General features: G+C 41.0%; 1 protein-coding gene across 2 annotated transcripts; it reads left to right on the top strand.

The window, feature by feature from the left end:
• The first annotated feature begins 352 nt into the window (after nt 1-352).
• Nucleotides 353-26,087, top strand: dgkaa (diacylglycerol kinase, alpha a). 2 transcript variants are annotated; one of them, XM_083768427.1, is made up of 24 exons: nt 353-481; nt 7,715-7,831; nt 8,855-8,931; nt 10,781-10,904; nt 11,076-11,150; nt 11,975-12,024; nt 12,187-12,261; nt 13,027-13,143; nt 16,308-16,425; nt 16,871-16,959; nt 17,600-17,719; nt 17,883-17,981; nt 19,663-19,749; nt 19,882-19,955; nt 20,288-20,362; nt 20,446-20,531; nt 20,926-21,015; nt 21,378-21,538; nt 21,627-21,691; nt 21,938-22,028; nt 22,138-22,324; nt 22,555-22,672; nt 24,446-24,506; nt 24,868-26,087. In XM_083768427.1, exons 2-24 carry the CDS (start codon nt 7,747-7,749, stop codon nt 24,946-24,948), a joined length of 2,205 nt encoding a protein of 734 aa, XP_083624553.1. In that variant the 5' UTR covers nt 353-481; nt 7,715-7,746; the 3' UTR covers nt 24,949-26,087. The 2 variants fall into 2 exon arrangements, with proteins under 2 accessions (XP_083624553.1, XP_083624554.1); XM_083768428.1 differs by having other exon boundaries at nt 408-481; nt 7,719-7,831.
• The last annotated feature ends 212 nt before the right edge of the window (nt 26,088-26,299 follow it).

Here is a 26,299-nt window from a genome sequence, read left to right as displayed (position 1 = left end):
GACTGCAAGGCTTATCATCTATTAGTTTAGTAGTGACCCCCTGACTGCTCAGTGCTGCACAATGTTACAATTTCAGTCATACATCTGGTCACAACACAGTACTTACGTTAGCATGCCAATAGCTACACTTGGCCAAAAAGAGGTTAAACTAGATTGTTAACACACGTGTACTTGGTAAATATAGAGTAAGCCACACCGTCGGGCAAAGTGCATGTACACGTACAGGCGCTAGTTTGAGGCGGTGCTTTATGAAGAACATTTCATACTCTGTCTCTGACTGAGTCGGGCGTGGGAGGGCGTCAGTCTTTCCCTCATTTGTCACATTTTGCTGTTGCCTTCTGTCCGTCGACAGTTGGACTTGCAGCGCCCCGTTCAACTCATCGGTCGGACTCGCACTTGGAAATAGCCGGGGCTTATTATGTGGACATTCACCTACAGATTGCCAACTTGAAGTACAGCGGGGTCGGGTCGACGCAGAAAGGTAACCAAACCCTTAGAATAGCGCTCCAGTCATCGCACTGATTGAAGTTGAGTGCAGTGCAGACTGCAGCTTTGAATAGTTGACAAATGTGAATACTGTTATTTTAGACCGTTCATTGCGCTGCTGTCAAGTTTCGCATCTGGAATAAGCAGACATGTCTTTTCCAGCTTACAGTTACTGTTATAGCTGGCATGTAGTACGTTACTAAGAATGGTACGGATACACCTGCCTTAGTAAAATAATTCAGCTGATCTACAAAAACATCAGAGCTTCTTCATGTTATTCATAATTGAATGTACAGTAGGCTACATACATAGTAGGTATGTAGTCTACTACTATGATACTACATTTTGTCCTATTGTGGGTTTTACTAGTGATACACGGACCGCATCAGCTGCTTTTTGATTTCCATAAAGCTACTGAAGTTACCTATAATGGGAATTCGTCCATCATTCTGTGCTATATTAAGAATTATGGAAGTAAGTCATAGCCTACTAGACTCAGGAACATTCAGACATAGGCCTACTGGCCTACAGCTTTACATTTTATGTTGGGGCATAAAGTGTAAGATATCTGGGTGCAAGGGATTCCACTATTACTTTTTCTACAGGTAAATGGATTCTGCCAACAACGATAGCCTATTGATGACAAGCTACCAATCCGTAAAATAAATAAATAAACACATCTATATCCCAATCCGTAAAATAAATAAATAAACACATCTATCTATGATAGATAGATGTGTTTATTTATTTATTTTACGGATAGATAGATAGATAATCTATCTATCTATCTATCTATCTATCTATCTATCTATCTATCTATCTATCTATCTATCTATCTATCTATCTATCTATCTATCTATCTATCTATCTATCTATCTATCTATCTATCTATCTATCTATCTATCTATCTATCTATCTATCTATCTATCTCTCTCTCTCTATCTCTCTCTCTCTCTCTCTCTCTCTCTCTCTCTCTCTCTCTCTCTCTCTCTCTCTCTCTCTCTCTCTGTCTGTGTCTGTCTGTGTGTGTCTGTCTGTCTGTCTCACACACACACACACACACACACACACACACACACACACACACACACACACACACACACACACACACACACACACACACACACACACACACACACACACACACACACACACACACAATATCCTAATGTGCATTAGTAAGGTTTTTGGCCACCACATAGTCACGACAGCTTAAAGGTGCTTTGGCATAGACTCTGGAATCCTACTGGAGGGATGGAAAACCGATATTCCCTCATTTGCCATTTTGATGATGGTGGTGGAGAGCAGGTCTAAACTCTCCCCTGGGTGTACTCCAAATGATGAGCATAGCATATGATTCACATCATGTGCCATGTGGATGGCATGGGGGCATTATCATTCTGGAACAGACCAGTCAGACCACTACCATCAGAACAGAAATATGTCAACAAAGGTGATCTGGGCTCATAGAGTAAGAGCTCATCTTACTACCACATGAATAAGGATAGTATACCTTCTAGACGCAGCTGGCCCAGTTTTGGATTTGACACAAGACCTTTACTGCATGTCATCCCCCTCTCCCCTCCCCCACCTTTACTGCCTGACTATTCACTGTAACAATCTGATGTAAAACACATAAAACGACGTCCAAATTACTATTTGGATTACAAATTACTATTCCAAATTACTTTAGATAGATAGATAGATAGATAGATAGATAGATAGATAGATAGATAGATAGATAGATAGATAGATAGATAGATAGAGAGAGAGAGAGAGAGAGAGAGAGAGAGAGAGAGAGAGAGAAAGAATATTAGAGAATATATTACAAACGTATACACACCCTATACAATCATCCGGCCTGATGCAGAAGTCCCTCTTAACTCATTTTGGGGTAAAGTACTTTCTACTTTGTATTAATTTGCAGTGGCCCATCCCTGGGAGGCTGGGACATAACATAAGTGGACCCAAACCATGCGTCCATGCCTGGACATGTTTACCTCATCTCTGTAGACCAGTCACTATGATTCTTGCACCACTGAACTCTCACATGAGGGTTATAGGTGCTGCAACTATTGTCAATGGACTGTTTTTACTGACACAATCTGACCATGTCCTGCATTGACATTCTCTCTCACCTGAGAAGTTGGTCTTCTGTTACACATGCACAAGCATCATATGCGCTTTCTGACCCTATATTTGCTGATGTCTTTCCCATAGATTGAAATGAAAATGTCACTTTAGTCTAAGGTCCTATTGAAAAACTAGCCAGCCGTTTGTAAAGCCCCTACCATCAGTGCCTAAAGTAATGACCCTCCAACCTCCATAGCTGAATGGTTAGAGAGGCCGCGTTGGAAACAGAAGCTCTCAGGTTTGATTCCAGGCCGTGGCAATGTTTCGAGGTGTCCCTGAGCAAGACGCTTAAACCTTAACTATGTGCTCAAGTATGACAACTTGAACAATAATCAGCTGGGTGAAGCTGAAACTATTTCCCCAGTGGCATCAAATATGTCTAATTATTATTATTTAATGAATAATAATAATAACAAAGAGATGTTAATTTGTTTACACCTAGTGGGTGGGATTGTTACTACTTGTTATTGTATACACAATTGTAAGCTCTCCATTCAATATCATTTGACCACATTCATGTATTAGAACTGGGGAATCTACAGTATGTGGTATCATCATGTCCATTACTGCCTTCAGGAAGGTTTTTAGTCAAGGGATCAATACTGTAGTGAATTGGCACAATTGTTAATATTTATATTAGATACTAGAGGGCGCAAATGGACTAGAATGAGATCATAGTGTTCTGAAGGATAAGTGATTTATAGTTTTAAGTATACTGGTTTATAACACGGATAAAATGAACAGTGATGATATCAGTCAGCGCAAACCTTTGTTTTTGGTAAAAAATGTCTCCACAGAAAGTCTGTATTCATGTATTAATAATAACTATGATGTTAGACTCTATGACTGATTTAAGATTCACTTAATCAGACTTGGACTGATCTCAGTGAAGTTCACGATACAAAACACATCAACGTTGCCCTACTTGCTCTACAATAATGATGTTACAAATCACTATTAAAGGGAATAGGCATAGTGATAATTTAAATGTTATTGTTGTTTTTATTCAGATGTGCAGTACTGTTTTAGTACTGTACTGTTTTAATTTTGCATACAGACTGGCAAACGGTTAAAACTACACGTCTAGGCAGGTTTGATGTTTTTCTGCTTTCGAGTGAAGTATACAAGCTAGGCTGCCTCCACACAAAGCCATATTACATAAGCTATATTCAAGTCAGAACTTAGAATGATGGGCTGTATACACACTTTGAAGCCAGGGAGAAAGGAAATCAGGCCTCGCCTACATTTTCCCAGAATGGTATGATTCATGCTGTGGTGAATGTTCTCTTAGTTCTCTTATTTGAATCGTGACAGTTATTCTCATTTATTTTTAGCTCTAGAGTCATGTTGTAGCTTTCACTAACTAACAACCTACTCAGACCTTAATATTACCCTGAGATGTCACAACAGTTGGAAGGGGAACTAGTGGTAGCCAGGTAGACATGAAGAAGTTGAACTTTATTTTCTGTTGTTGTTCAGTTAAGTGGAATCTTACTGGTGGTTTGTAACACACAGCACAGTAAAAGCTTGACCTGAGAAATGACCTCTTGAGAGCATACATTCCATTTATAGTAAGGGAGTATTCCCTTGTTCGTGTAATGAGTCACAGTAGCATCTGCCTGTAGAATGCAATTTAGAAGCTGCCTCTGGTTTAGAAGGCCAAACGTGGGTTGTGGCGTGGGTGGCGAGGTGGAGGGAAGACTCAGAGACGGCCAGAGCTCCCCCTCGTCTGGGCTGGCCTCCCTCCCTCTATATGAGTCAGTCAACCATGGCATGGCTCTGACAGAGGGCAGCTGATGGGGGAAACTCTTTCCATAGCAACAGAAATATGTTCCTCCTTTACCCTCTGCTAACCTCAAGTAATCGGCAAAGAATTCAGTGAAAATAATTGTTGTGATGTCAGTAGGAAAAACCAACCCTAGACGTCAGCCGTGAATTGCGTCACCGTGCAAGAGAACCCGACCCAGGCGTTTCCAACCACTGCTTGCACCTTACGAAACGGCAGATTTCCTTGACACAAGGCGTGGGCGTTATGACAGCTTGCACAAACATGAGCTCGCATGGAAAAAGGTCATACCTTAAAAGTAATCTTGTGTACATTGGCCGGTGATTTGGAAGGATGATGTTTAGCACTAATTATCATATGCAACCGCCTTTTAACTACTGTTTAGTTAGCAAAACCCTTTGTATCAGACAAAGGGTGTTGCTCCTTGTGTGGTTAGAATTAATAAACTCCAAACAGAGGTTTATCTGAGTGTAGTTATTGCCAATTGCTGTGTTGTTCTTTGTAGTGTCCTAATGCCATGATCCTCAAAGTCCAGACTGCAAACCAGGGACAGAACCACAACTATCCAAATTCTAGCAAATGATACTTTTCATAATACATTATTGTAGTATATTATCTGAGATTTTACAAGTCAAAATGCTTTGTCTCCACTGCATGCAGTGCTCTGAATGTGTCTGATCCACTGTCTGTTATTGTTAAGGTTTAGGGTTAGTAAAAAGAAAAGAGAAGATTTTCCACGTTTCCAAATGTAGTTATTATGTAGTCACACTCTGAAATCCACAGACAGGCCTTAACATCTCAATGCGATTAAAAGAAAATCATCAGTAATGCCTAGAATATATAGTCCACTTAGTTATTCTTAGTTATTATATTATAATAATGAAGTTATGATTATAACTAAGTTATTTATTATTATAACAAAGTGGGGAAAGGCAAATAATAGAGGAGCTAGATCAGTCTTATCTGACCGTTCTAATCGACATCACTTTACTGTTTGTAATGCATCATTTTCAAACAAGACAACACTTGACCATAGATAAAACATATATTGATATATATATTGCCCAGGCTTACATATAAATTCCTCAGTCAAATTAAGAGTCCTCTGAGCAATCTATTGAAGCCAACTAAACCCAAGACGAGAATTTGTGAGATGTATTATTCCAACTGCAGTGAATATCGCTTGCTGCACTGGTAATGATTTCCACTCTGCATGTGAACATTGTGCATGCAAATAATTATCTAATCAGGAAGTTAGGAGTCAGATTACTCAGATAGGCTGAAATCTTGTTGTACCAGACAGTGATGATGGTACTCAGCCGGCCATCAGGGGAAACAGACACTCACAGTAAACTTAGATCAGCTAGATTGCTTTGAAGGGCATAAAAATATCAGCGTAAAATATATTTTATTGTTTGTTTGCACATAACATAGACTGCACTGCATTTTGTTTGAAAAGAACACCTGCATCTTGTGGTCATTTATAGTACAGGTTTTATGGTTGGAGTAAAGACTTGGGGGGGGGGGGGGGGGGGGGAGCTTAATTTGACAGTTAATATGGAAACAAGTCATAGCGGATTCCTGTGTGTGTGAGGAAGTGAGGTAACGATCTTCTAGTTGTAGCCTCAATTAGCTTTCTGTTCAGATTTCTCGCACCTGATTGGCTGCCTAAACAAAACTGCCAGGCAACACTCTGGTAACCTTTCAAAGGAAATAAGTGGAGACAACATGACCCTTTCAGAAACCAAAGAGAGCAAGTGGTTCCATGTCAAATGGACAGAGTGGGTGTTATTCGTGATTATTTAATTTAGTCTCTCCGTTCAGCCCTGGCTGCTGTGACACACATTCCCCGGAGCCCCGGAATAATTTATTTGTTTTTGGAACACAAGTCTATGGGATTTTTGAATGAGACCTCATTTCCATGACCCAGGAGATGTGTGTCTGTCTTTTGTGTTTTTCCCAAAGCTTTAATTGAGACAGACAGGAAATGGCACAAAGTGAGAGAAGGACAGCGAAGGCCCTCGGGTCGGACTAGATCCCAGGTTGGCTGCACAAGAACTGAGACTAATGGCATGTGCTCTGTCGATGTGCATCAGTCCATCAGTTGAGCCAACCGGGGAGCCCCAAAACGTATTTTCTCATGTCAGGACATCAGTATTCTATTGTTATGCTATTTGTATAAAAGCTATAGAGGGTATATGCGCGTGCATAAGTGTAAGTGTGAGTGGCAACGTGAGTTTAATGTCGTTTAACGCAATGGTTCCCAAACCTTAAATAGCCTTGGAAACCAACAGCTGCTGAGCCATGTGGCCCACAGTTCAGGAGCCTATCTCCAGTTTTTCTAGCATGAGGCCATGCTAGAAAAACTACTAATACTGTACAATTAAAGTACACTCCCAGACCATGATGGTGGTAGTACGTATGTCGCAGGGACATCCAACCTCTGATGCATCAGCAGGGGCCTCCCTCCCTGCTGATTGGGTACCACTTTTATAGCCTTAGGTATGACTCTGCTGCAGATTGAACCCTGACCTCCTAGTCTCGGGGCAAACACTCCAGCCATGATCTCACTGAGCTCAGATGTTTAGTTTCATTCATTCCAAACGCCACTAATTCCTCCCTTTATAAGCCAACGGTTAACGGACGTTCCCTTTGATTCTGGGAGCACTGCAAGGCATCTGTAAACTTGGGATATGTTTAGATTGACATCATTTTTAATAGAACGTTGCATTTGCCTCTGGGCCAATTAGATGATAGTGATAGCAATAAATGTGAAATGCTACATGCACTATATAGAGACAGAGCAACACTTGGTTGGAGACCATGAATATAAATGTAATACTGAAATACTGAAATTAAATCATCAACTCCATCCAAACATACAAAACGTATATTTGAACATACCGGTACATGAAATAGAGATAGTAATTAATAACATAATATAATAACATAACAACCTAAAATCATAATAATATTGCAATGCACAGTTTAAAGTATGTGCTTACTTACTACGAGACAAAGTAAAATAAGAGACAACATACAGAGAGAGTACATGTGTTTCTTAGATTATGGCACAGCATAATATTGTGCACGCAGAATTCCGACCTCTCTCTGGCTCCCCCGCTCTACCCCCTCGCCTCCCACCCCCTCGCCCCCCATTGTCGGTAAGGTGCGCAGTGTGTAAGCTCAGCTGGTATGTTCTTTCGCTTGCTTCAGTGTTTCATACGGCGGCATGACTAATCCGCCCCCTTTTCTTCCTTTCTCTCTTCATCTGTCGTGTCTTGCACTGGTTCTGCCGCTTGTGCACAGGCAGTTTAGTGCAGAAGCTGGAAGCAGCTACCATGTCCAGCACCCCCACGCCCACAGACCCAGAGGTGAAGGAGATTACCCCCGTCGACTTCATCCAGCTTCAGCAGTACATTGAATGTAAGTATAGTCAGACAGGCTTCCCAGATGGGAAGGCAGCTAGCTACCCCAGTGCTTAACCACTTAAACCCTCATAGTCTTTAGTGAAACGGACCTGTTACAGGTACTAGGAGTGGAAAAAGTCAAAAACAGCAGATCTACAAGCTCAACTTGTACGTCTTGTAGATGCACACAATGAATGTGTGCATACAAGTGAGCTTGTAGATCTGCTATTTTGGCGAATGTTCTTCCCAGAATAAATAGGCATGCTGGTGTTCAAGTGGTTAACCCCCTCCCTCCCTCCCCTTTCACTTCCACCCACAAACACGCACGCACGCACGCACGCACACGCACACACACACACACACACACACACACACACACACACACACACACACACACACACACACACACACACACACACACACACACACACACACACACACACACACACACACACACACACACACACACACTCAATTTACACTCACTTTCTTCTGCTTTCTCCTATCTAGAAGAGGCAGCTGCTGTTGCTCATGCTTGGTGTTTTGCAATCCAAGCGTCCCGTCTGTGTTTGTGTCGTTACTTGTTAGGCCTATAGTCATTGTGTGCAACTGTGCATGCATGTGTGCAAAGTACATTGCATTCTCATGAAAGATAACATTAACATAATTTAATACAATAAATTATGAAGTTATCTATACACATTTCTTCTAATTATGAATTCAAATAATTAAATGAATGGATTAAAAATGTCAAAATGTGTGTGTGTGTGTGTGTGTGTGTGTGTGTGTGTGTGTGTGTGTGTGTGTGTGTGTGTGTGTGTGTATGCGTGCCTGTGTGTGTGCATGCCTGTGTGTGTGTGTGTGTGTGTGTGTGTGTGTGCGTGCCTGTGTGTGTGCGTGCCTGTGTGTGTGTGTGTGTGTGTGTGTGTGTGTGTGTGTGTGTGTGTGTGTGTGTGTGTGTGTGTGTGTGTGTGTGTGTGTGTGTGTTTGTGTGTGTGTGTGTGTGTGTGTGTGTGTGTGTGTGTGTCTTTTTCCCCAGACTGCAGCCGGAAGGTGAAAGACGTGCTCAGTGAATTTGATGCAGAAGGCAGTCTGGCCCAACACAGACACGGAGAGGTCAGGAGATAATACTATGCCCTGCGTTTTTATCACCAGTGCACAACTCTGTGTAATTTAACTCTGAGAGTGTATATATGCCTACAAATGTGACAAAATGGGCCGGTGTCCATTTGTCTGTACAGTATCCATTTGTGCACAGGGTCCATTTGTACACTCTCTCAGAATGACAAATGGATAAGAACAGTTGAAGTAGCTCTCTTTAGTATACTGTTGAGAGCAAAGAGCATGTGTCTGACTGTGATGGTTTCCCGACCTGTGGGTCGCGACCGAATGGCTGGGGAATGGAAATTAAGAGTTTACATAGTACACATAGTACATGCATAAACTTTCCTTAATGATTAGATCTGGTTTCAGTATTCATTCATGACTTACAGTATATTCTCTATTATTAAGGTTATCTTTTCAGTCAATTTGTATTGGGGGTGGGGAAGGGGGGCAGGGCAGGGCAGGGCAGGGCGGTCGCGAGACATGGCCAAAGCATTTCCGGGGGTCTCCAGCCAAAAACTTTGAGAACCCCTGATGTATTCTACAGTAAATTGTACAGTGAGTCACCACATATATTTATTATTGAGACTTAAGCTGTCTATGAGTAATGTCTGTAGTGCTGTCCAACTGAGGTTGCAAATGCAAATTAGCCCTTTAGTTTATTGCCCACGCAGCAGCACTCCTGAACGGCATGCTGGCTCCAACCACACAGAGTACGCTCCAATGTGACTCACTGAAAGACACAGCCTAGCCAATACCAACAACATTGACGACATGAATAAAAACTGTTATCCATCATAAATATCGAGTAAAATGGACAAAATTGGCACACTGTATTCAACTACTATATGGTATGAGTCTTTCACGGTAAATGTCAGTCTGATTAATTGAAAATGTAGGACCCCAATGGAAACAAGCCTTAGGCTTTAGTGCTTTCTTGGGCTATTTAATCCTCTTAAAGGTATATTCAGTGATTTCACTTAATTCAAATATCACTTATTTTTTTGTTTTGTTGTGATAATCCTCCCTACTATAGAGTGTGCTGACCATATAAGGAGTTCCTCCCTGTCCCCAGTTAACCCCTTGGGGTCAAAAAACCTTAGGTTTCGTTTTTGACTCTCTATCCTGATTGGACGAAAGGCTGGGTCCCACAGCCAAAAACGAAACCTACGGTTTTTTGAGTGAAATCACTGAATATACCTTTAAGCAGATCTACTTTCTTGTGCTTATTCTGCAAACTGTTAATGTTTTCAATCAATCAATCAATCAATCAATCAATCAATGCCTTCCAGCGGCTCGACTGTCTTGCAATGACATTATTTATGACTGTCAGCTTTGTAGGTTATCGACGAGGGTAATGGAATAACAAGTCAACAAGAAATGGGTTTGTGGCTCACTATTTATCCAGGGAGTAGGCCTACTAATTGCTAGATCGGAGATCCCTGGAGCTAATAATGCAAATAGCATGTCAGACTCAAATCTTTCTTGAGGATGTTTGCCTTTTGTTGCATATTACTTCATTGCCTGAATAGTAGGCTTACTTTGATTTAAAAGTCTGTGGGAGAAATAAAACTTTAAAAGCACCACTTATGGTAGTTATTCAGAGTTTTCAGACCACATAATTGCAACATCCCAGGCCCATTTCCGATTTAAGACTTGTGTCGCCTGTCTTGTGTCCTTACCCATCTCATCCCTCAATTTCCTGTCTCTTTACTATCCTAAGTAAAGCAAAAAACTGCCACTTACTGTACACTTAAAGCCCCACTTACCGTATATGCATGTGTACACTTAAAGTCAGAATCACGCATTAGCATTGTGAGTAGTAACAGTAAATCTTTCCTTGCTCCTCGATCAATTCCAGTGCATCAACGAGGAGGGCTTTGGCCTCTTCCTGAAGACCTATTTAGAAGACGAAGGCTTCCCCGTGGATCTCTGCCAGAGGCTCTTCCGCTCCTTTCCCAACTCTGAGCATGAGGACACTGCCAGTGAGATTAATATGCTTCAAATATAGGCATAAACACTGTCTCTCCTCCTTAGTCAGCATTATTTAGAGTCTGTATGAAGTTACAACCTTTTATCAACTGAACATGTGTGTACAGTACAGTACAGTACTGGGCGTGCAGGTATGGTAACTGGAGCATTCGTCTTCCTTGTAGAAGAGGTCTTCCTGAAGGACGTCTCTTGTTACTTCTCTCTGTTGGAGGACGGCCAGCCCAGGGACAAGCTGGAGTGTGAGTTGTTCTTTTCTCTCTCTCTCTCTCTCTCTCTGTCTGTCATGCTGCAGGCTTTCCCCCAAAGACTTAGATCAGGGGTTTTCAACTGATTTATGAACCAGGGACCACCACCCTGACTAAGAATCAACCTGGGGACCACTGTTGTGTTGGGTGGTGTGGGGAAGCCGGAAATTAAATATTGACAGTTAAGGGCTTTGTTTAATTTGTTAATTTGAGGTGAATTAAATCAAGCCCTTAACAGCCAGTAATTTAACTGGCTATATGCTAGTCGTCCGGAGCTATTCCTTTCCCATGGTTGCCCTTACTTAACCTTCCATATTAAACTCATAGATAGCAGACACATGTGATTGCATGATTATATGGGAACATTTCCTAATAGACTGATGTTGTCAGTAACTGACAACATTGATGACATCATACATCACCAGGTCATTTAATGAACTAGTTAGTTTCCCAACTATTGGTCCATAAAAATCACACCCGTGTGAACTGAGTGTTGCAACTCCCCTCTCCCCCTGCCTCTCTCTCTTTCTCTCTCTCTCTCTCTCTCTGTAATTAGCAGGCAACAGTGCAACACTATCTCTCTCTCTCTGTTTCTGGCACAACAGCGCCACTTTGTCCCCTACTGGTACATAGTCACATAGTCCCGGGTTCCTTGGAGCGGTTGCACCACTCAAAAACATACTAAATGCATGGTCAGGGACCACATGCAATACCTTCACAGACCACCAGTGGTCCACGGACCACCAGTTGAAAACCTCTGACTTAGATGAATTAGACTGGTTTCCAATGCTTTCTTTTCCATCTCTCCTCTTCTCCAGTTGCTTTCAAACTCTATGACAGAGATGGAAATGGAGTCCTTGACAGCTCTGTAAGTCATAGGAAATCTCTTTTTTTTGCATGCTGCTGGCAACACCAATAAAAACAAAACAAAAACAACAACCATTGATCTTGTGGCGATTCACCCGCAAGCTCAAATTCCAACTCAATTTGATTTTCGTGACAAACTAAGTATTTGCTTCTGAACTCATAGGAAGTGGACAGGATCATAGCTCAAATGATGCATGCTGCAGATTACCTTGGCTGGGATGTGTCAGAGCTCAGACCGGTAAGTCCCAGTAATATATATTCATAAACGAACGCTTGCTTTAAAGTTTGAAACAAATGAATGTCTGCACATGACCCTCAGCTATACAAGGGATAGTGTGCAGTGAGGTGTTTATGATTGTCGCCTCACCCTGTCAGGGTTTATGTAAGGGTCCAGGGATAATGAACAGACTACCTTACTGAGATATGAACCAAGACAGGGTGATGCAGGACCCCTATGTAAAGCATTTGGGGAAAATAACCAATCTACAAGCTCACAATGCATTGTATTGCGGCTATTTTCGGCTAATATGTGTGGTGTATAGGGAAAAAAGGAGGGGGCCTATAGACCCCTGGAGGACTTCGGTCAACAAAGTATGTAAATAGGATTTAAGTAGTTAAACTATTCCTCATTTTGCTTTTTTCCCCCACACACACAGCTCTTAAATACCTTTTAGATTGGTATTGCAGTATTGCAGTAGGCTATTAATCATCGCTCATTCCCTACTAGTTATGTTACAATGAACAATGAACAGTGGTGCTCAAAGTGGGGTCATGGGACCCCAGCAGTCCTTGATGGGGTTCCAAGGGGTCTTCAGGCAGTGCGGCACACACCACATTGAGAACCACTAATGTAGGCAATAACATGAATCGCTCATTGTACCACAACCAGACGAGTGATGAATGATGAACATCTGCTGCAATACAAATCTAAGGTTATTAGGAGCTGTACGTGTGTGTGCGTGTGTGTTAATTGGATGCCAACAACCCACTGCCATGCCATCAGGTGCTGAAGGACATGATGACAGCAATCGATGCTGACAGCAGCGGCACAGTATCTCTGGACGAGTGGGTGGAAGGAGGCATGAACAATGTTCCCTTAATGGTCTTACTGGGACTAAAGGTACGTCAAATTATCATGCCAGTGGAGATTATGTTGTTGCCCCGTCCGTGTGTGTCTGTCTGTTCGTGCGCGTGTGCAGCTAATTTCAGACACCGCTGGGCTGAAAAAAAAACACCATACCAAAAATGTTTCAAATCGACCTGATGGTGGTGCTATAATAGGCCACATTGAGAGTTGTAGCAGACCTGCAGTTTTTTTGGAAGGTTGTCGCACGGAATGTATATCGAAACCACCGGCGTAGGGTCCATTGGGCCACGCGGGCCGTGGCCCAGTCAGTTTAGAGCTGGCCCAGTCTAGCTTCGAAGAGAGGGGGGCGAAAAAACAAGAAAAACAACAAAAGATAGCCTACTTTGGCAGCCCTTGTGCCTTTGATGAATTGAACATGGTGGACCCTCTTGTAAACAAGTGTAATGCTTAATTGGGTCGTCCACTCACAGTTAACAGTCTTTGTATTGAGTTTCTGCTTGAAATGTACTGTAATTCTGCAAACTGTTAATAAATATTTCAATCAATCAATCAAAAGTGGGCACAAGGGCTGTTCACACTTCACACCTATCGGCGGCCGGGGATGCTAGTTTGCCCAGTCAATCATTTGATCCACGCTACGCACCTGATCGAAACTGAATGCTGATCTTGATGTAGCACAAGATCAGAAATGTATTTTAGGCCTAAACCATTCCAATGCTTTATCAGACAGTAGTATTTTTAAATCAAGTATCCCAGTGACTACAACAGGATTTCTGGCCCGTTTCGTGGTTTTTAAACAATTGAAGCTGAGCACTGACTTTAATCATTCTTCCTGGGCTCCAAAAACAATTACTTCAGTTATGACTATGTTTAACTGAAGATAATTCTAGTACATCCGATCGATGGTAGAATTCTGTTATGAGCCAGGCAACAGATAGGAGACCCCTACCTGAGGATCAGTGGCAGCGTTCTGCATACTAAGGAACTAATTAACTAACTGGTAGCCAGGCAGGCCAACCCATGCCTGAAAATCTGCCCTGTTGTCTTCATAGGAAAAAGTGCCCTTTTATATTGCGCACATAATTATTTTCCTCTCATTTATACATCTGTTGCGGGTCCACAGTTGCTCAACTCAAATGTATTCGGAGTAGGATTGGTACTGATCCACAATGCAGTAAAATAGCAAATGAAGTCATCAGCACTCACAAATAAGTATGTAAGACATTTAATAATGCACAGCAACAGATGGAAATAGCCTCAGGCCTTCCTCAGCTTTTCTGAGACGTGTGGGTGTGAAGTCTGGTTTTATAGGACATGGCGACCACGTCTCATGCATATCAAAACCAAATGTGTGATATTTTTCTGTGGATAGACTTTTTAATGGGTTAATCCACTTCAAATGTGAAGCCTATCATCCATATGTTTAACTAATATATACTATCTAATGAGCATGTACACTTTCATGGATTGTGTCTAGATTGGTTAGCTTCTCTGGTTTCTAAATTTGCTACTGTCCTCCATGAATAGGCTATTTTTGGGGAGAGGGGGAGAGATCATCTGCCCTCCCAAAAGTATGTGCACTGACCTGCTTGGAGGCAGGCCATGTAGTCTACAATACAGTGCACAGGATCTATTAAATTAAATGCATTTTCTTATATAATATAGTATTTGGAGAGGGTTTCGGCAAAAAAACTGGGCACGTTTGTGCACTTGTTTCCAGGCCTATACACTCTTGCTGGTAGACTCACTAGACTGACTGTAAACTATAAGGACTGACTATAAACTGACTTCTATGATTTTTGTCTTCCGTCTGACAATACCTGGGTTTCATATATTCAGCCTTGCTATAGGGCTTATTCTCCTTGCCTCCTTGCCTAACTGACACTTTGATGCTCCGTGATTCAAACTGGTGCTAGACAGGGAAATAAATAGCCATGTCTCAGCCATATGGATGAGAGCACAGGCTGGTATATCATTAGAGTCAATAAAAGCGTATAATCTTGTGTTAGTATTTGAGATTAGTCATGGTGAATTAAAAAACGAATGCATGGTGGTGTAACTAATAATGTAATGAGTGGGTGTCTGTGAAAATGCAGGCTGTGGTGACAGCGTAATACAGTAGCTTTATAAAAGGCTTTGTGTAATGCAATTAAGGTCTATGGTGAAAGTGAGACGCGCGAGAAGGTCCTGGGTTTGATTCCCGCTGGGGATGCTGGGGGGCGAGTTCTCTCCTCCGCATCATCAATGCCCATACCCTAGGTGGGGTTGTCAAAAGGGCCTTTCTGTGTGGAGTTCGCATGTTCTCCCTGTGTCCTCTGGGGTAGGTACCCTCACAAAAAACATGCAGTAATTCTGGTCTCTAAACTGCTTCCCCCACTGGCCAGCCGGGAAAACTCCCCTCTGTCAGGTGAAAAAGAAGCGGCTTGGATTACTCATGCATTGAAGTAAGCATACGGTCAGTCCGTTGCTCTCCCCAGGTTGGCAGAAGGAGTGTAGCACCCAGGATTACATTAGACAATTGACACTGGGTTAAAAGAAATGGTTTACAAAAATCGTTGGATAGAAAAAATGAAAGAAAGTGAGATGTGCTATAAATGTTCATGTTAAGTCCTTGTTTAACAGGCAAAGTTCAGCAAGTCTGCAAAGTTCGTTTCACTCTTGTGTACTATGTACCAATGTAACAATAAAGTACAACCTTGAACCTTGCCCATGCTTTGGATGGTTTGACACTGATATACTGGTCATTGCTGCAAATGATGACTCAAAATAATATTTAGCATCTACTTATAAACTACAACGCGATTCATTGATTGAGACTACTGTATATTTCAAAGGCCTCTCTTGAGAATGAGACCTCAGGTCTCAATTAGACTACCTGTTTAAATAAAGGTTAAATAATAAGAACATCATTTAGTAAAATTGTTTTAAGGGAGGGTCTGCCAGACTCTGTCTTCAGGGATCTCAATATATGGGCATATGAGGCGTGGGAGATCCGTGCGGTAAACTCTGGAAACTCTAGTTTTATAAATTTGCCAAATGAAGCATTATATTGTTGATACACACAAGGACAGAGCATACCGTGCGTGTGTGCGTGTGCGTGCGCGTGTGCATCATGTACATCATGTCAAACCCAACCCAAACACCTGATATGAATAATAATATAATAATAATAATGAAATGTGTTACTTATCTCACAGATGACTCAACGGGATGGTCAGCACCTCTGGAGGATGAAGCATTTCAACAAGCCAGTTTACTGCAACGTGTGCCACAGCATGCTTCTTGGACTGAGGAAACAGGGGCTGTGCTGCACATGTCAGTACCTCAACTGCACCAGCAGGGGGCGATTCTGTACTAGAAAAAAAACACAAGCGTCACTAAGGAACTGCATATAGTCATTAGTACACTTTGAATGTATTTATTAATTCAATTTAACATCATAGTGTTTAGTTACAGTAATCGGGAATTTGCTGTGTATTTTTTGTTACAGTTTATTTACTTCATTTTGAGCGGGAGCCCCTTTTGGTGTTTTAAACATTATGTTATAATTTAGCTATTGAAAAATAGCAGACCTACAAGCTTGTAGCTTGTAGCTTGTTTTATCGTAAAAATGTGGCGCAAATCTTTGAATATATATTCTTTCAAAGTGAATGTTTTTAACTCGGGTCTAAATGGGTTAAGACCATTATGCATCAAGTCAAGTTATTCACAACATAATAGCAATAAACAGATTCTGATTCTGATGTGTTTCCTTATTCAGGTTGCAAATACACGGTCCATGGACGCTGTGCCAACAGCAACCCCGCCCCCTGCACCAGGACCTATGTCAAGTCAAAGAAAGAAACAGGGGTATGTACGATGCATGCCCTGTCAACATTTACACTGATATCAACAGTCAACTCAATAGAAATTTTTCATGGCAACCATACGGACATGAAATAGCAGGATAAACACCAATTATAGTGATACTAATTTACCCTCTGGCATCTGGCATTTTGTTTTAAAATACAAAATTACTATCCTTTTTTGTCAGGGCTGGTATGGCCGACTTTACGGGATTGGCTCAGTTAGATTTATTGTAGTAGAGCCTTTCCAGTGAAAAGCATGAACAACAGCAGCACCCCGAGTCTGACACTTTTTACATGAATCAGAGACCTGACTGGAATCTTAATTAGTATATTTGTTAAAAACCTGTTCTTATCCTATTTTTTCATGTAAAAATGGCTGCTGTCTATTGACCATATTCACATTAGAATCCCCCCTCCCCATGCCCTCATTTCAACCGGTCACTCTGTGCAAGGATCGGCCTCATCAGCCACCTTCATACACTTGGTCGAACATGAACATAGTTCTTCTTTGAAATGTATATAGTGGAGTGAAAGAAATACTGTAACTTAAGTATCCAAAAACACAAATACCCACAGTAAATAAAGTGCAGATACTCTCAAAAATGTGCTCAAGTAAATGTACTGTCCACCACTGCTTTCAGATAGCAGCACACGACTGGGTGAGTGGGAACTGTGACTCTGGGAAATGTGACAAGTGCCAGAAGAAGATTAAGAGTTACCAGGGCTTAACGGGCAAGCACTGCGTCTGGTGCCACACCATGGTGAGCATCAATCTTGCTTGGCAGAACGTTCCCCGTTCTGACATTTATGACCATTTTATCTTTTTGTCTAGTTGACACTTTGTTTTGAGGTTCTCGGATATGACTTTGCCGTATTTTCCCATCATTGTGAGTCCCTCTGAATGTAATGTCGTTGCTGTTCCAGCGCCATGATGAGTGTGCAGACCTGGAACCATCACAGTGCACCTGTGGACTTCTCAGAGACCATATTCTGCCACCCTGGGCAATATACCCTGTTGTCAAGGTAGAGAGTCACAACCTGGAGGAAAGACACAGTATGTCTACAGCAGCACCAGAACATACACAGTCAAATCCTCAGTGTTCATTTTATAGAAATGGAACCAAATGGACCAAATGGATTAATAATAATAATACTTTATTTGTATAGCACCTTTCATGACATGAAATGCAGCTCAAAGTGCTTTACAGAGCAATGGAGAAAAAGGGGAAAAAAAGAAAAGAAAAGCAAGGCATAAAACATTAAAATAATAGCAGTAATGCAATACAATGAGGACATGAATAACAAGGAAAAGATCAACTAAAAGCAAGAGTATAGAAGAAGGTCTTGAGCTGTGCTTTAAAAATGTCTACAGAGGCTGCCTGTCGAAGGTTCTGTGGGAGTTTGTTCCATGCCAGATAGCTGCTTCACCGCGTTTTTTAGTTGCCATTTTTTTGGGCACAAACCTGAGGGGGGCGGTTGGGACATATTTAGGCAGGCAGTCACGTAGGTAGGAAGGTGCGAGACCATTGAGAGCTTTATAAACAAGTAAAATATTTTTTAAATAATCCTAAAAACAACCGAAAGCCAATGCAGTGAAGTTAAAACTGGAGTAATGTTCTCTCATCTTAGTTTTAGTCAAAACTCTGGCTGCCGCATTTTGGACAAGTTGTAATCTGTCAGTTGTTTTCTTTGGCAGTCCAGAAAAAAGTTCATTGCAGTAATCAAGCCGAGAAAAAACAAGGGCGTGGATCAGCGTTTTTGCGTCGTCTAATGATTGATAGGCTCTGATTTGTGCAATATTTCTAAGGTGAAAAAAGGTAATCTTGGTAACATGATTTATGTGTGAATTAAATAATGATGAATAATTGATTAATATAATCAAATAATGGCAAAGACAAATACAATACCAAACCGTCTTAACTTAAGACAGTTTGGATTTGGTATTGTATTTGTATTTGTCTTTTGCACTTTCATTTGGCACCCTCCACTGATTTTGTATTAGGTTTTAAATTAAATGTCCCCACAGAAATTAATAGAGTAATGTTAAGTAAACTGGGAGGTAGGGGTTCTCTATGGGTTCCTCCATTGTGCAATTATACACTCGGCATCTCTCTGATTGGCATTTTTGAAACATTGGGATGAGAAATGTTAGATGTACTGTACCTCAACTGGTACTGTCATTGTTACAACAAAGGAAACTTAATTTGAAGTTAGGTGGTTAGTTATCTCTGTGTGTGTGTGTGTGTGTGTGTGTGTGTGTGTGTGTGTGTGTGTGTGTGTGTGTGTGTGTGTGTGTGTGTGTGTGTGTGTGTGGGTGTGTGTGTGTGTGTGTGTGTGTGTGTGTGTGTGTGTGTGTGTGTGTGTGTGTGTGTGTGTGTGTGTGTGTGTGTGTGTGTGTGTGTGTGTGTGTGTGTGTGTGTGTGTGAGACTGTGTGTGTGTGTGTGTGTGTGTGTGTGTGTGTGTGTGTGTGTGTGTGTGTGTGTGTGTGTGTGTGTGTGTGTGTGTGTGTGTCACAAATTACCAGATACAGTGATTAATTTGGAATAGTAAGCTGCAAGCACCTAGCAATGCCCTAGTACTAGTACCACCAAGCAACCACCTAGTACACCCTTCAAAGTAAATAGCAGGAACTGCCAACGGCACATAATCATTTGTGATTCTTTGCTTCCTGATGTCGAAAAGGTTCTGTTTGTTTCCCTGAAGGAGAGACAAAACAACCTGAAGAATGGATGCTCCAGTTCAGCAGAGGACAGTGACATCAACACCACCCCTGATGGACAAGTACTTCAGGTATTATATTTCTACCAATCACGCCATTCTATACACTGCAGCATGGATATTTATATTTACATTGGACCGGCCTATACATTCCCAATGTAAACCAATGTCCTAATATAGTAATATTCATCTATTACTCGACAGATTAATCCTGTACCAAACACTCATCCGCTTCTAGTATTTGTGAACCCTAAAAGTGGAGGCAAACAGGGAGAAAGGTGAGCCAAAAGAGCAATGTATTCAATAAGAAAGTATATACACACTGTATACTGTATGTGTGTGTGTTTATCTATAATATATGCCTTATTTTTCCTCCTATACACAGGTTTAATGTTTGTCTTTAGTTCAAAGTTTGCATTGACAATGGAGGGAAAATGTACGTCATAATGTGTCGTTTACGTCATATTGTCTCTTTATTGTTAATGGTGTTTCATGTTTGTGTTGGCACAGTTTGTTTTACATCACCATTACATCACCTAATCAACATGAGAAAGACTTTAATATATTAGCGCCCCTCACTTCACACAGGTGTGATTTTTTTGTATTTCAGAGTGCTGCGTAAATTTCAGTATTTGCTGAATCCGCGGCAAGTGTACAACCTCTCAAATGGTGGCCCTGCACCAGGGTAAGACAGTGTACTGTAGGAGTGTGTTTTGTGCTGTTGATCGGTTACCATTGCCATTTGTAATTTTTTCACCTTTCTTTCAGTCTGAGTTTCTTCAGAAATATGCAGGATTACAGGATCTTGGTCTGCGGGGGAGATGGTACAGTGGGCTGGATTCTTGATGCAATAGGTAAGAAGAATGGATTTCAGGTAACCTAACACACATCAGTCCCATAAAATAGCGCCTCATTTATCCTTTATGTGCGATGGAGACAAAATGTTTTTATGATCATCATGGGGGCCCGCCCCCCCTTCCCCCACTACCATGTATTTATCCCCCCCCCCACCGCTGGGGGGGGGGGGGGGGGGGGGGGGGGCAGGGGGCGGGACTGTGAGCACTCACTGACGTTATTGAAACATGACGCCCCTGGGCACCGAATGAAAATTTACAATTTACAATTTACAATTTACAATTTAGCAGACGCTCTTAATCCAGAGCGATTTACATTTAAGCAAGAACAAAAGCATGGGAATACATCACATAAAAGCATTTATGTTAACAACTTCTGTCTTCTTGAAATCAGACAAAGCCAATCTTCTGGTGCGGCCACCTGTAGCTGTGCTGCCTCTTGGCACAGGAAACGATCTGGCACGGTGTCTGCGATGGGGAGGAGGTGAGGATTTGTGGTGGTATTATTTTCCTTATTTCTGCACAATGACAAAATACAACAGTAACAACAACAGATCACTTTCCGGGCACCTGTTCTGATCCTGTGTATGTTGCCAATGACACACTGTAGCTGTGTCTGTCTGGTATGGCCATTATGGTATGCCGTGTGACTGAATGACTTAATGATGAACCAGAACATAGAGAAAGATGACCCGGCTTTGTTCGGGACCGCTTGGATCCTTGTGGGCTCGCTAAGGCAAGCACACCAATCCTACCGACACAGTGAGCCCACGCTGTTTCTTCAGGAACAGTACTTTTTTTGCTGTAACTCACTTTTGTGTTCTTGTGGTTTTTCTTGCTGTGTAGGATACGACGGTGTGGATTTGAGTCGAATCCTTAAAGATCTAGAAGGTAGCACCCAAGTGCTTATGGACCGCTGGAGTGTGCAGGTCATCATAGACGAGGACCATGAGAAGGGTGACCCTGTACCATATGAAATCATCAATAACTACTTTTCTATCGGAGTGGTGAGTTAAAATGGCAGACTAAATTAATTAGGCAAAAACACACACTTCAATCTTTGGCCTGATGGTGTATTTTTCTATGCGTTGACAGGATGCCTCCATTGCACATCGGTTTCATACAATGAGGGAGAAACATCCGCAAAAGTTTAATACTAGGTACGTGTCCTGGATTGTGGAACCTAATACCTAACAAAGAATTAGAACTGTTCTCATTGATGTTCATTTGTTCACGATATTTCTGTTTTGTTGAACATTTTCTTTTTGAGTTTGACACTATGCCTGTATGTGAGTTTGCGAACACAGAACCAGCAACGTCAGCTTTAGTGGACTCATAGCAATCATTTTGCTTTTGATAAAATACCTCTAACACATATATTATTATTACACTCTTTGTGGCTCCAGAATGAAGAACAAGCTGTGGTATTTTGAATTTGCTACTTCAGAAACCATCTGGGCTTCCTGCAAGAAGATGAACGAGTGTCTAACGATTGAGGTCTGTCACTGAAAGAAAGCGTTTCTGTTCTCTTACACTCTGGAGAGTTAACTCTTAATATTAAAGTCCAACACCTATGCTATTCTGCTGTGTTGCTGTGTGCATATAGTGCTGTGGTAAACCACTGGATCTCAGTGGCCTCGCTCTAGAGGGGATTGCTGTCCTGAACATTCCCAGCATGCATGGTGGCTCAAACCTGTGGGGCGAGACCAGGAAAGTGGACACCAAGAGCTCAATGAGTCAAGAAGAGGACGAGGTGATTGTGGAACGAGAGGCTCTGAAAGTTACCTCACAAGGTAGTGTGCTATATCTTTGAACTATACTGGTGTAGTCCAGAAGAGGGCGCATGTGAGATTATTCAAATCTCCATTACATGCAGTAATGTATAACGTTGTATACTGACTATATGGTTGTAAGCTCAGGTTATAGGCCTATGTTTTTTTACATGAATTTCAGTTATCTAAATATGTTCTTCTTGAACAAAGAATGTTGCATTGGCTTCAGTATAATCGCCTTGTTTTGCCAGATGTCAGCGACCGTCGATTAGAGGTGGTTGGGCTTGAAGGAGCCATGGAAATGGGACAGATATATACGGGCCTCAAAAGTGCTGTGAGGCTGGCACAGACATCCCAACTCACCATTAGGTAAGCTATGAGCACATGGACATGCCCAGGCTTGCCAGTGTCAATAGCTGGACCCTTAAACCGTGTTCACAGCTTGTAGGTGACTGTGAGTGAGAGCTAAAGATGACCCCTAGGTGCCACTTAACATAACAACAATCATGCAAAAAGGAATGAAGGATCTTATTTTGCCACATGGGATCACATTTCAATTGCATAAGAGGGAAGTTAATAAAGGTCCATGGAACAGGAAAGCTTTTTGAAATGTGGTGGAATCTCTCAAAGAGCAAGGCACCCCAAGCAAGGATGACAGACCAATCTGCATTAACGATATGGGAGATTAATCGGCAAACACATCGGTATTGGCCGATTTTAGTTGTTTTTAGATTAATCGGCATCGAGTTCAATTAATCAATCAGACCGATTAATTAATCGGTCCGATTAATCGGTCTGTCTTTATAGATAAACAAGCCCAAAGTAACAGCTTGAACAGATCTACAAGCTCACAATATTAAATATAAAGGTATTTAAGTGAAATGCGGCACATCCCTAATCTGCATGTTCAATATTTATTCAGCATAAGTACTCGTTACATACAACATTGTAGGTTTAATCTAGCACAAGAAGGCGGCGGAAGCAGCAGGCAGCTCCCATATAGTTCCTGGGTGCCTTCTTATATACCCTCTTATCATTTCCTATCAGGCAGAATAAGACACAAAATGTTTCAATATGAGCATTCTGCCCCCATCATCAGAATTCATGTTACAGTCCTAATATGTCCAGTCTGTTCTCATATCTCTGTTTGAATCACACTATCAAAGAACCTTTAGACACAAGTGTCATATGGCTGGTCATTGGCCCCTTTTCCACCAAAATAACTTTGGTTCTAGAACCGGTTCCGTTCTAGATCATTGGAACCTTGGTGCTTTCACGGAACCGTCTGCCATTTTTTGGTTCCAGTTCTGAACCAACTTTTATGGTTCTGATTCTGAACTAATTCATTTTCAGTGGAAAACACTCTGAACTGGTTCAATATTAGGTTGGAAAAAAATTACTGAAACAGTTGAACTCCATCGTCCAGTTCTGGACGTGTCACAATTGGCACCTTTTCAACTGGGGTTGAAAAGGTCGTGTCTGGACGTGTCACAATTAGGTGGGAAAAAAGAACTGAAACAGTTGAACTCCATCGTACAGTTCTGGACGTGTCACAATTGGCACCTTTTCAACTGGGGTTGAAAAGGTGCCAATTGTGACACGTCCAGAACTCCAGATATACCGGTAGGTGTCATCATGTTTCTTCATTCTAAATATAACATTTCAAGCGAGACAGTTATGAATCTACTAGTCCACTAAAACATGTGTGCTTTTACTCACAGTGTAATGTGAATCTTGCATATCACCATTCACCAGTAGTACAGTACACTGAGTACAGACATTCCATAACAGAAACTAAAGCTTAATTTATACTCCATCATCATCATGTTAGTTATCTTTAAGACTATCTAAAGGAATTATCATCAGAAGGGACATAGGGTATAAATTAGACTTATTCATTGAAACAAAAAAGATGGTGCTCTTTGTAGAGGGTATGGAAACAAAGAAGAAGGCTAGATGCTGAAATGCATCACAGTTATTTAATTATGTTCTATTATAGAACATACAAATGGAAAAAGGGCATTTTATGCATTTTCAATTTAAGTAGTCAAGTGTGTTGGTTTCTCTCATTCATTTAGGGACATTAATGTTTGATCCTGTTGTGTACTTTGTATGTTCCCTCTTCCTTGTTAACTTTATCAGGACAAATAAACCATTACCAATGCAGATAGATGGAGAACCTTGGATGCAGCCTCCCTGCACGGTGAGTAACAAGTTAACACAGGAACTTAAAACATGGATGCTCAAATTCAGATTTTTCCTCCATTGTACATAGTATAAATAAGGCCTAATTGTAATTTGTTGCATAATGGTGTTGCTCACAGGAGATAACTGATTTTAAGAGGGAATTGTGATACATTGCATCACATTTTTTATCACTTAAAAATTATGTAGGCCTATTTTTGTCATGCGACACTGCCATGTGACCAAGCAAAAATGGCCTACATTTATGTTCAAGAATGTTGATAATATACAGATCTCAATCTGAATCTGTCTGTTTTACAGCAGTAGTTGACTGGATAATGTGGAAATTGATATGATGTGTTTTATGTTTATCTCTGCAGATTCACATCACGCACAAGAATCAAGCCAGCATGCTGATGGCTCCGCAGGTCAAACCGGGTGGCTTTTTCAACTACAAATAAAATGTTATGCACTATGACAGTTATTTTACTTATTGTATAAATGCTAAAGGACTGAAATGTTTTTGTTTTGTAAAAATGTGTTTGAATGTGTATGTTTTAGGGGGAGAAAATGCATTTCAGTATAGGATAAGTATGGATAACTTCTCGAAGAGAACTACATACAGTATGTGTAAATGCATCATTGAAGCATGATCTATTAAAGTAACATAATCTATTTTGTAAATTAAGGCATTTAGTAGTTATACTTATGTTTACAGTTATTTTGACCAAAGTCGCTTGATATATTGATCAATGTTCACTATTGCCTCCTGTTTGAATGCAAAGCCAAAGACTACACTGCTAGTCTATAGAACTGCCTGAAGTAGTCATTTATACTCTGCATGTAATATGCCTTGTTAGTTGAAAATCTGTTCTTTTGAGAAAGAGACGCTGTTGCGCTATGGAGTATAAATTAAGCTTCTCAGCTGAATGAGCCTTTATGATTTTATTGTTATGCCTTTGTCAGAAGGTGTGACACTGCTGTAAAGAATTGCTTTTATGATGTGGATATTATGTTTTGAAAATGTTGTGGCGTTCAAGAGGCCAGCTGTGCATTCTCGTTAATTTGAACCCTATAGCTATGGATGAACTTTGAGTTTGAATATTGAATTACAATCCTACTTTAAGAACATTAAATCTGTAGGCTGTTTCAGATAATGATGTTTCTACCGCTTTGTTTTCATAAACATTTTATGAAGTTTTAAGCAATTAATGCTTAAAAGGGCGTCAGAGGACATGGATATGATAATGAGTGGATTCATAGCCTACCAGAGAATAACATTCTTTAACAAATTATGATACATATATATACAGTAGTAAGAAGACTACTGTTGGCTTTGTGGATGTGAGCTGAAAATCCTTGCCATTCTGACTGTCCTGAAACATTTTATTTGGAAAATGGAGAAATGCTCACTCTTAATTTAAGTCATAATAATTTGATGTTGAAAATAATCGTCTTAAAGCAGTTTACAACTTTTGCATAGTCCTTATTTATATGCTTTATCAGTCATATCATTTCAAGAACTCCTGAGAAATATGGTCATGTTCAATATTACACACTGTGAGTGACTGACAAGATTTAATAAACCACCAGAAATCTTGTTTGGTGTTTCTTTTTTTCCCCATCTGTAGTTATTTTTTTATCACAAGGGGGCGCCATTCACTTGACAGATTGCTTCATCTGGCGTCAGATCCAATAAAATATTTCATACTTTGTTCCCACTTTGATGTGACATATAGCTAACACATTACACACACAGATAGAACTCGAAAACTACGTATAATTTGGCTTTCACCATCCTGTTGACTCTTC

The sequence above is a fragment of the Protomyctophum parallelum genome (assembly GCF_964188405.1).
Source record: "Protomyctophum parallelum genome assembly, chromosome: 7".
NCBI classification, from domain to species: domain Eukaryota; kingdom Metazoa; phylum Chordata; class Actinopteri; order Myctophiformes; family Myctophidae; genus Protomyctophum; species Protomyctophum parallelum.
Note: the sequence above shows the minus strand (reverse complement) of the source record. Positions and strands in the feature narration are given on the sequence as shown.

What these genes read in the sequence shown, in the direction of transcription:
- dgkaa (XM_083768427.1), top strand. Translation starts at nt 7,747, where the DNA reads ATGTCCAGCACCCCCACGCCCACAGACCCAGAGGTGAAGGAGATTACC. An exon ending in CCCAACACAGACACGGAGAG is followed by an intron (nt 8,932 to 10,780) that starts GTCAGGAGATAA and finishes GATCAATTCCAG; the next exon opens with TGCATCAACGAGGAGGGCTT. An exon ending in GGATGCAGCCTCCCTGCACG is followed by an intron (nt 24,507 to 24,867) that starts GTGAGTAACAAG and finishes TTATCTCTGCAG; the next exon opens with ATTCACATCACGCACAAGAA.